The sequence below is a fragment of the Sceloporus undulatus genome, chromosome 1 (assembly GCF_019175285.1).
Source record: "Sceloporus undulatus isolate JIND9_A2432 ecotype Alabama chromosome 1, SceUnd_v1.1, whole genome shotgun sequence".
Lineage (NCBI taxonomy): Eukaryota > Metazoa > Chordata > Lepidosauria > Squamata > Phrynosomatidae > Sceloporus > Sceloporus undulatus.
Genome location: NC_056522.1, coordinates 167,131,322 through 167,143,281, shown reverse-complemented (window position 1 = coordinate 167,143,281; position 11,960 = coordinate 167,131,322). Strand labels below are relative to the sequence as shown.

The window sequence follows — 11,960 nt, the reverse complement described above, 5'->3', positions numbered from 1 at the left end:
GCTATTGTTTATGTGTGGATTGATTTCCAGGATACCCATAAAGATCTGAAGTGTGTTTAAAAGTGGAGTCATTCTGATCATATAAAAGCTAACATACATCAGGCCTCCATTTTTATATATATATATATATATATATATATATATATATATATATATATATATATATATTTGGTATATCTGTGGCTTTTTTTGCATACTTATTACTAAAATGCAAAATATTATTGGCTTTGTGGTTTAAAAATTCTATCATTATATGATTTTAGTATGTTGTATATTTGTAGTATCAAAGCACAATAGGCACTTTTTTCATCCTAAATTACATTTTTTTTGTTTATATGGCAGCTAATTTATCTCTCTCATTGTCTTGTTTGTTTGTGTTGCCAAATTTGACCTAAATCTAGTTCCTATTTCCTACCAGAATAGATCCACTGACTCCATTGGTGAATTCAATCTTTCTGTAAAATACATTGGTTCATTGGGCTTACTCTAGTTGAGACCAGCAACAGGATTTAGTTCTTTAAATCTTATAGGATTTGTTCATTGGTTGAATTATATTCAGCTGTAGAATTTTCTTTGCAAAGTGCTAATACTGCCACCTCTACTGAAACAGTAACAACGATAACAACACTTACGACCGAAATTCTGCATTGCTGCCTTAGTTAATGCGTAACTAAGCAGCCACTCCAAGCAGCGGAGGTCTTTTATGCTGGAGACTGGGGCACAGCAAGAGGACATTTCCAACCTCATCCTACTAGTGAGCAAGGCTGCCACAAGTAGAAGCAACACCCCTCATTGCATCACAAACTGCTGGTGGGAGGGAAGTGGAAATGCCATGCTATTGTGCCCAGCGGAACAGACCTCCATCATTTTGAGTCGCTCCATGGAGTTTGAGGTGGAATTTGGTGGGCATTTACAATTGTGGCAATAGTGCCACAATATGTGCCTGAAAGGTGCCTGAATATGGAGCAGTTACAGACTAATAAGTCAGGCTACAAATCTGTAAGTACAACACAAGATAGCAGCCTACATTAATAAAAGTAAGAACAAAAAGAAGTATACGTACTTTGAATGATCAATTTTCTTGATGGGCATCTTGGTAGAGGCACCTTAGGCAAGCCCTATACCTTCATCCTTATTCTTGATTTTTACTGTCAGTGATGATACTGTGTTAGTTGATAGGGCAGTTGTAAGGATTAATAAAGCAAGGCAAGCAATTAGAATACTTGGAATGTGTTATATAAGTTGTTGTTGGTCCTCCTCCTCCTCTTTATTTATATGCTGTCTTTCTCTCCAGCTGGGACCCAAGACAGCTTCCATAACTCATTAAAAACTTTGCAGAAAATGCTGTTTTCTGTGCAAACGTACCATGTGTGAATTTTGCACAGAATAAATCCCAAAATGCAAAGATTCCTATTAGTCCAGGATTCTCCTCAACATGTTTTTCAACTATTTTTAAAAAGTATTTCCATCCCTTATATGAGTGTCCTAGTCCAGCACCCAGATTACTACACCTTACTTTCTCAGGAGAGTAACTAAGGATTATTCAGGAGAATAGTTCTCAGTTTAAAATGTTTTTAAAATCATATTACTTTGTTGCACTTTAATATGATACTTTTTTTTTACATTTTAAAGTTGAATGATATGAAATGTCTTCTGAAAGATCTTGCCAGCAAGCTCAGATGAAAGCAGCCTGGATCTAAGAGGACTCTTCCAGCAGAGTAAACATCCATAGTGGAGGAACATGACTTGAACAAACAAGAATTATCGGTTTCTTGTTGGATGGGAAGAAAGACTTCCATATGTTCTCCTCCCCCTTTTCTTTTTACTGAAGTGTATTGTTTTGAGGATAACTCTTAAGCACATTTGTTTAAGTGAAATGTATCATTTAAAAATGGAAGTATGAGGGGAGTGCTGAAAATTTCCTGGCCCAACCAAGAAGAGAATGACCTAGAACCACAACACTTACATGCTATTCCACATATTGACCCCAAAGTTTGACACTCTTGGCACAGTGTTGAGTCATTGCAAAAAATTATTACAAGATTGATCAAATGTTGCAAAATCAGCTTGGAGGTATCCACTCAATTTCGTTTCTGGTTAGCATTCAAACATTTTGGCACCCACTTGGCTGACAGCCTCTGCATAGCCAACTGGTCATGAGTTCCCAGGATATTTCTAGTGTCTCAGCAAGTGTTTTAGCTGAGATTCACCTATCTGGTAACCTCTCGTCTCGATTTCTGCAATGCACTCTACATGGGGCTACCCTTGTGCTATGTTTGGAAGCTTCAGTTGGTACAAAATATGGCAGCCAGGTTGGTCGCTGGTAAATCCAGATTTGACCACATTACTCCTAGTCTAAAATCCCAAAATCTCAAACTCTCCATGCTGAAAGTTGGTATACCACTTACTTCTTCACAGCTGAATATGGGGGAGGAGGGCACTTGTAATTCAATGTTTGCATCATACATTCTTCCGGGTTTTTTTTGGGGGGGGGGAGTTTCCTCCTGCAGGAGAAGGACCTTAATGACAGCCCAGAGTTCTGCACTTAAAAATTCCACGCTTTTCATTGACATGACTCTATCAATGATCTGAGAAAAGTCAGAAATTAGAGCTACAGTCCTGAAAATTGGATGTTTACAATACAAAAGAACATTCTTTCAAGAAATATTGACAAAATTATGGTCAAATTTTGGAAAGTGGGTCAGGCCGAGAACTTTTTAGCATCCCCTCATACTGAATCTTTCTGAGTCTTGGTGTTAATTTCTACAGACGTTTGCCCTTTGGTGTCTAAGCTGACAGAGGTTTTAACTTGATGAGTATCTAATCATCCATAGCTATGAGATATACGCTCAGGCAACTATTCATACCAAATCATGGCAGATTGCCTTGATTTCTGAACAATTATTGGAGCGTAGTAATAATGATAACTGCTACAGCTAAACAGCTGTATCCTCACAGATATAGAAAGTTGTTGGAGAATGTGACAAGTGGAATTCAGAGGAAGTAAATGGATCATGAACAGCCATGCTATTAGGCTTTATAACCCTTGAACCTCTTTCAGTGTGAAATTCTATCCTTCAATCCCTTTCAGTGTAAACTCTCATCCACAGTTTCACTTACCTTTGGGTGAACACCCCCCTTCTCTACTCTTCAAATCTGCAATTCCTATAGAAATAAAAGACGAGGCCTCTAGATAATCCTTAATTGAAAGGAAAAAAAACACCCCAAAATAGTGTTACTTTCTATTAATGATGCTGCTAAGATTTGGAAAACTTCAAGAGCAACTGAAAACCAGTTTGGAAACAATGAGATTTTTACAATTTGAGCCAATGAAATTGGCTAGATGCAAATAAGATGAAAACCATTCCGTTTCCAGTGGTAGTCACGGGTGCTCATATGAAGGGAAAGGATGCAGAACCATATCTCCAAAGTACCTCCTTTTATTTGATGACAGAATACCTGTACAAGCATGACCAAAAATCTTGTATCGGTACATGAAGAGGTCATATGATGGTGATGATGATTAATTAGTAAATATATGTACCTTCCCTTACTGTCTTAAACTGAGGTGCTGTATATCAAAGTAATCTATACAAAATATTAACTTCCAATTATTCTGGTGCAAGTGCAGACACAGGTGTACCCATGTATACACAGGGTCTACCCTGTCCTGATCAAGATACATGCTATAGTGAAGAAACAAGGGAAATTTGTTGGGAAATTAATCTGTTTCTTTTAAAGGGCTTTGCTTGTTCTTGTGGGTTCTGAACTTTTATCATTAACTACCTGCAGGACATTGCTCATTAGGACATGTACAAATTCTGTTAATGACCAAATAAGCAGAAGCTTTTTGGTTTCCTTTGCTGTCTACTGATTCATGTAAATGTAGTTTGATGTTGTCTGTCTGTAAAGATGCTAGAGTACTGTGTTTACTTCCTCACTACAGCCATTGGCATTACATTGATTTTAAAAAAAATAAAGTGGGTCAGAATGAATTAAACTGTCTGAAGTTAACAACTGTGATCTGATGTCATTTACTGGGAAGAGGCATTGTATTTTGAAAAACGCTAACTAGACAGTTTGAAGGTTGTTTCCTGACTATTTTATTCTAAAAGCTCAGGAGTACTACTTTTCCCCAGCTATTGCCCTAAAAAGGTGACATTGCTCTGGCACTTTTGAGTGTGTAGTAGGGAAACTTAACCGTGTTTTAAAAAGAAAGTTTATGTTGAGCCACTTTTATACACAAATACAACAACAACAACAAGAATAACTATAAGTCTTCCCAGGATGGAAAGCTATCTCATGCTGTTTGTGTTTATACTTGAACACGTGTAGAATCTGGTTGTAAAGTGAAGCTGAATTGTGACTTACCTGTTCTGCCCCAGACTGGGGAGGCAAAATGCAGCTGATACATACAACCCCTGAATCTTCATTTGCACACACACACACCCCCCGCCCAAGGGACTCCAAGAATTCTCTATTTCTAGAATGCAACCTCCATACCCTTCCTCCAAAACTATAAAAGAGATTTAAGGTAATTTTTCACCACAAACCACTAAAGCCAGCTAAAAGTTTCTATAAAATGTGTTGTTGCTCCTGGTGCCTCCTGATCCCCCAGGAAACACAACTTCTTCCCAAAAAAGTAAGAGAATCACCCCAAAATTGGCTCAAAAGGAACTTGAAGTAATGTCTCATGATTTTCAGATTTGGTACCACAGTGTATGGTACCAAGGGTATGTGAAAAATGATACTCAACACTCAGACCGCTACATCACACTGATGTTCTCATACATATTTCAAATTCACCTGTTATTTTGTAATCGTTCACTGGCCGACAGACTTCAGATCATGACATGTAATATGGTGTGTATATGTTATTAATTTATCCTACTCTATTAATGTACCAGTCTGAGTTCATCAGAGTTGTTTTGTAATAGGTTCGGGACAAAAAATACAATAAAAATAAAAATAAAAGGAAAGCATTTTAGCCAATGTGATAGCCTTTCATTTACATGAATGTAAAAGATTAGACAAAAATCAGAGAGAAGGGAAATTGCAGTATCATCTAAATTTGAACTTCCATGTATGAAAGCAACATGGTGCAATACATAGGACACATAGGCATCAGCTTCTTGCCACTCTTATGAATGTCCCAAAAGATTCTTGTTCTAGGACCTAGGAATCTGTTTTACACTATGTCAGTTTCAGAGTGTGGAAACATTGGCTGGAATCTTGTTGGGGGTCTTACGTCTGAAAGAATTAGAACAGGGCAGTTTTGTAATGTCCATATCCAGTAGACATCTGCTGTTACTATGGAGAGAGCTGGCAAAGTGACTGATGGGTGATGGGACTGATGCATAGCAGGAAGCACATCACATCTGTTCCGATGTACATCAAGCACCAATGCGCATTGGACACTTTTGCCATTGTCCAGTTATGTATCTTTGCAATGCAGTAAAGGGGTTTCTTGCCACTCCTGCTATGTAGCTAGGCATACATAAAAGTACATAATGTAAAAGGTCATATAGGATTTTAGGCACATTTCCAGACTGCTGTGTTCTCAGAATCCCCAGCTAACATGTAGTCTTTAAATTGCAGTACCAGAGTGTTAGAGAACTCCAGGCACCTCACCACTGCAAGGTAAGGATAGAGCCATAGTAGTTGAAGTCATAGCAACATGCTGTTCACTGTGAATATAACTGAAGGGGTGATAATTAACTGTGCTGTCTCTGAAATCTTTCCTTTTCCTGCTCCTTATGCCTGCCTCTCTTCTGAGCAGACATTGCCCTAAAAACTTACACCTTTTTCTCACAGTTCCCCTTGTTGCAAGGCATTTACTCTTCAACTGGATAAGCAACATCCTCCAATATACTTCCATCCTCTCCTTTGTTGTATATTTTTTAATGTGTGATGCCAGTGGTAAGCATATGTTCTACTGGCAGATTGAAGGAAGATTTTCTGTAGATCAGTAAAAGTTTCTGATTCTCAATAGCTTATTTTATTTATTTCATTTTTATGCTGCCTTTGTCTCAGAAGGAACTTAAGAGTGGGAACAACAAGAACAAATCAATTAGGCTGTTTGAATCCCTGGCCAGTATTTTACACCAGCTCTCTGTATTTCTTTCTTGTTAGTTTGTTAAACTAGTTCAGACTGGCCCAGTACAGATGGGCCCTGAGTTATGCTCGTGTCATGTGCTAGGGTTGCCTCGGGGCTGAGCGTCCGCATGTCCCACAACCCTAGCATGTGGCGGCGGCATAATAATGGCGGCCCGCCATGATGACATCATGCACGATCTTCATCCAAATGGTAAAACGTGTGCTTGACGTCTCCGCACCGGCTCAGGAAGCTTCCAAAACAGAAGCCCCTTTTGGGCGCCGCCTCATTCCCGTGGCCCCTTTTCCCCATGGCTGTACCTGTCGGGATGTCCTGGGGCATGAAGCCCCAAGGACACCCCTTTTTGGGACCACAGAGAAGCAGCATTTTGCCCCAAAAGCACCAGATTGGGGCCTTTGCGTTGCCAGTGAGGCTGCCCCGGCCTCAATACATGGCACAAAGGGGTAGCTGCAGGCCGCCTCTAAGGGGCAGTCTGTACCGCACCTCAGTTAGTTATAATTAGTTAACTATAGTTGACTAAGTAACCTATCCTGACTCATACCCTCCAAACCTGAGGGAAATGTCATTCACCTGTGCTCTGATTGCTAGCCCTTGCAGCTAATACCCCATAAAGTAGCTTGGGTGGTGGGGAGTTACAATCACAGCAACAGTGTCACAATCATGACTAAATAGCGATTGTGAATACAGAACAGTTACCTAGAGTTACTCATCTATTACATGTTCCATATTCATGATTACTACTTAACCATGATTCTGATAATATCACCATGATCATAACTCCTCCACCCCCAACCTCCATCTCTGCGTACCAGTTGCAGTATATCTTGCCGGCAACTGGAGCATGGGTGAATGATGTTTCCATCAGGTTTGAGATGGGGGGCAGGCCAGGGGAATACCACAGAATACCAGCCCACGATGTGTGGTGCATCACATGTTGACTTTCTTTGTATATGCTGATTATCCCTGTTTAAGGGGTTTACTATGTCATTAGCACGACCCTGTAGAAGAGATGAAATTTAAAAACATAGTTGACCCTAAAGGCCTGACATCTGTCTTTGCTTGAGCTACAGGATAGAAGCCATTAATAACAGTCACTCAGTGGTCTTACTAGGCAAAAGTGACACTGATTGGCATGGGGAAGGTTTGGGAGGGATGGCCTCTTACAGACTCAGTATTATGTCAGAGGTTTAGAGAGATTACAGTGGAATCCATGAATGTCAGCTCTTGATTGCCCCCACCCATTTTAGCCACATGATGTTGCATAGCCATGGATATGAGAAGGCCAGGCCCTCCTGAACTTGTAAGGAAAGCCCTGCATATGAAGATGATAACCTTACATCTGTAGTTAGACATGCCAGGAAGAAAACAGAGAGAAACTAGGGAGATTATCGCATGGCAAAAAAAAAAGTAACTTATCCCTGCCATGGTACACTCGCTTATGGGATGTAGTTAGGAATTAGTGCATTAAAAATGCTGCTGATGCCACTGGGATGCAGTCACCCAGCAGTACCAACAGCATTTTTAATGCGATAATTCCCAACTGCATCCTGTAAGTGACTTCATGCTGGCAAGTGTAAATTGTGCTTTGTTCTGAGAAACCATAACCAGCAGGTGCATCATCATGCCTTCTATCTCACCCATTTACACCCCTTTTTAGTCATTTCCAAGGTGTGTTCAATAATCCAAGATGCCAAGAATGACTAATATTTGTAAACAGCAAATTGCTCCATTTTATTACATAACAGCAAGGTAACAGAGTCATTGCTGTCAAGTAAACTCTTGGAAACTGCCACATTTCATTTTTCTTGCTGCTTGACTGTTGGAAATAGGCAAATATTTAGCAAGAACAGAATGTAGAAACATTTACCTGAGGTATTTTCAAAATGTGATTTTTTGTGGCTGTGGCTGTATAGTCATGTGCTCAGCAGCACAATCAAAATGGAAGCACTTGCTTTTAAGGTGAGGAGTGATTGGAAAGCTAGAGCTTGACAGTCATAAAATCATAGAGTTGGAAGGGATTGCAAGGGCTATCAGATGCAGCCACCTGCCACTCAGGAAAACACAGCTAAAACACTCCCAAAAGATGGCTGTCCAGCATCCAACCTAGGTTTACAAGCAGAGTCCACCACTCTCTGATGCTGTCTGTTTCACCATTGAACAGCGCTTACAATCAGGAAGTTCTTCCTGTTCTTTAGGTAGAAACCATTTTCTCACAATCTGAATTATTGGTTGGTTTCTTAAGCAGCAGAAGAACGCAGAATCTCTCCTCCTCCTCCTCCCACCTTCCCCTTTGTCCTCAGCTTACATCCTTTGCTGCAAATTAACTTCAATGTATAAAAGAAGTTTTTTCAAATTAAGTTAGTGGAGCGGCAAGAGGAAAAGAATTGGAGGGAATCTTGCTTTCTCAGTAGATTCAGGCATAAACAAATTGGTGCAGACTCCTAGTTTGTGTGATGTTTCTTATTAATAACTCATAGCAACGCTCTGATGTTGCTTGGCCACACATATCCCATTTCTAATCTGTGAAACATTGGAGGGTAAGTCACTCTCCAGCTCAATATGGATGTCCCGCCAAGGAATGACTAAATCTTGCCGCTCTTGCAAACTCCTTCCTGTCCCTGATCAAAATGAGGCCTTTAAAAAGTATACATAAATAGTAAACATAAATATTGTCTTAATTGATGACACTATGGCCTGTTCTGAGAGCCAGAATGGGGTTGTAATTTGAGCATTGAACTAGGACCTTAGAAAACCAGGGTTTGAATCCTTGCTTGGCCATGGACAAGTCACACGCTCTCATCCTCAAGAGGAAGGCTGAACCAAACCCCCTCTGAACCAATTTTGCCAAGAAAACCCATGACAGGTTTACCTTAGGGTCACCATAAGTCAGAAAGGAAGTGAAGATACACAACACCCACAACGTGGCCCATTTAGCTCAGCATTCCTGCCTTTGCAGCAGCTACATGTGGGAAACTCACAAGTAGGTCCAAAAAGGTGATGGGTCCCAGGATCTGCAGTGTAGAAGTATACAACATTTACACACGGAATCTTGTCATCACTTAACACTAAATAAGAAATCTGCATAGCTCTGTGTACAGAATAGTACCTAATACATTCATCTGTCAGAGTGTCATTCACTACCAGTGCAGTTTCTGTATTCTGATCAATACAAAGCAGAATCCTTGGTGAAAGAGTGGGATCCCCCACCCCATGCCATGTAGCTGTCAGGCAGGGCAGGGCAGGGTTCTCTACAGCAGTGAGCAGCTGTAGTTTTGCAGTCAGGCAATAAAAGATGTGACTTACCTAGTGAAGAATAACTCCTTCCTTCATAAAGTGCTCTCAGCACTACCAATATCACTAGCACAAATGAAATAGATTTTTTTAAAATTCCAGTTCCATGATCGTTGAACTTAAACCTTCTCAGATGAATGATTATTAAAAAATATATAAATGCTGTAAAATGTGAACCCAAATTTATTATCTTTGAAGCAGAGGATGGATTGAACCATTTACCCACAGATCAAATTTTGGATGCACGCATCACCTCTTCAGGAGCATGGGACTGGAGTTGTTTAACTTCAGCATGACTTAAGACACAAGAAAAAAGAAAAAAATGGTGTATGTTAGGTATTCTAGGAAAGGATTACAACTGTCAGTGGGTTTGGAAGAGTCTGCATTCAAAGGCAACATTAAACTTTTTAAACAGTGTGTTTTGGGGGGTTGGGGGAACAATTATGGGGTCTATCTGCATAACTTTGTGCTTTCAGGATAAAACTAACCATGAACTAGTTAATTCACTAGGTGGCAGAATTGGCAAGTCAAATTTCACTATGTTCACCACTTCTGGGGGAAAATGTACAGGATAATCCAGTTTATTGTAATTTGTTATTACAGGATAATTCAATTTATTATAATATTTATAACCGAACAAGAATGCATTCTTTTTTTTTTTAACCATGTATTTTCTAGCTTCTGGTGTCTTCAGTGGAAAGCTTCTAAATTCCATTAAGATAATTAGTAGGCTTGGGGAAGAGAAAGCCACATGTAAAGATATCTGAGTTAGACCTATAAACACTTCTTACACTTTATAGTATTTTGATGAAAAGAGATTCTGACTCAACATTAGGAGGAACTTCCTGGCAGTAATAGCTGTTCAACAGTGGAACACACTCCCTCCGAGGGTTGTGGAGGTTCTTTGGAGGTTTTAAACAGAGGCTCTTGGAGGTGCTTTGATTGTGAGTTCTCTAGGATTCTACATTAATTTTCCAAACGTCCTAACAGGTGGACACTGCTGGATGCCCAGAGGAAGGCGAAAAACCTCCAGGATCTCTGGCCAATATGCCCTGGAGAAAAATTTCTTCCCGACTCCAAAAGTGGCAGTCAGTGCTACCCTAGGCATGTCAGCATGGACCACAAACCACCAACCTGCCAACTCTTGCTCAGGCCAAATTTATTCCTTCTTACCTTAAGGCTCACAGAATAAGCCTTTTTTTTTTTTTTTGCACCCACAGGGTTCATTTCTGGACATCACTTACTTTGTGACAGTTTCGTTGAAGTTAAATTCTGTTGAGATGTTTCCCATCATTCTTAAACATTCTGCATTTTCTGGTTACATACTTGTACAACACGTACCTACTGAAAGTTTCTTTGAAGTTAATGTCTGCTGAGATGTTTGTATGAATTAATGGGCTTTCTCAATTACCTCTCCCCATTTATCTGCAGGAACCTGATATACAGCAATGAAAACAATTTATTACACAATGTTTATGGTGCCTAAAAAGAAAAGGGTGAGATTGCAAATGGCTTCCAGAAATTTTAGGATCAAAACTTTTGCTTCACCTTGTTGTGCATGATGGGATGCTGTGCCCACATATCCTCAGCTTTCTTGTCTACTGGAGCTTCAGTCCTTCTGTTTTCATCCAAGTATGCAAGACGGAGGAGAAGAAGCATCAATGCACAGCTGTTGGTTTGCACAAAAATGGAGGAAGGGCTCTGGGACCAGAAGTGAAGTGGAGAATACTCACCTGGAGGACTAAGTCTACTGGGACAGCCATGGCCTTAGGGATTAAAGAAAGCTCACATTTCTGGGAGCAAAGTTTTCCCCAACAGCTGCATTCAAAGTGAGTCCAAAGGAAAAGAGATGTAGTGTGAAGGTCACGATGGCATTAAGTAAGAAGGAAGACAGTTTAGAGGAAATTTGGAAATGTGTTTTTACTGCCATGCAGTTCAGTCAAGGCTAGGATGATGGTTTTGGTTCTTAATCATTCTGATGCATTTTCCTTTATGAAATTTTCATAAATCTAGCATTTTTTTTCTAGTCATTTCCTGCTAGGCTTGTGGAGTTGCATCTTCAACAATTGATAGGTAAGATTCAGTATCAGGGGTTGACAACTCCAGATATTGCAGCTGGACTACAACACCCATAGTTCCTCATCACTAAATAGATAATGGCCATGTTAGCCACATGACCATGAAGCCGTCTTTGGACAATGCTGGCTCTTTGGCTTAGTAGCAGAGATGAGCACCATCCTCTACAGTTGGATATGACTAGACATTCTTTATTATTTATTATTAACCTTTATTTATAAAGCGCCGTAAATTTACACAGCGCTGTACATACAATCTTGTCAAGGGAAGACCTTTACCTTTACCATATTAAGTACCAATCTCAGTTTAACACAACTTTATTATTTATTATTATAGTTTATTTGTATAGTGCTGTAAATGTACACAGCGCTGTACATACAAATGATCACATCAATCAAAATAAAACCTCCCAATGGCATACAATCTACCCAAAAAAAACCCCCAAACCCTTGTCATTCAAAGCCACAGAGAGAAGAAT

At 39.8% G+C, this 11,960-nt stretch overlaps 1 protein-coding gene across 2 annotated transcripts in view; it reads left to right on the top strand.

Annotated features, from left to right (window-relative positions):
• Positions 1-3,362, top strand: part of TRPM8 (transient receptor potential cation channel subfamily M member 8) — a 68,835-nt gene extending 65,473 nt beyond the window's left edge. For both annotated transcript variants that reach the window (XM_042447073.1, XM_042447074.1), the window contains exon 26: positions 1,633-3,362. In XM_042447073.1, the coding sequence (XP_042303007.1) occupies positions 1,633-1,683 (51 nt within the window). In that variant the 3' untranslated portion in view covers positions 1,684-3,362. The remainder of the gene's footprint in view (positions 1-1,632) is intronic.
• The last annotated feature ends 8,598 nt before the right edge of the window (positions 3,363-11,960 follow it).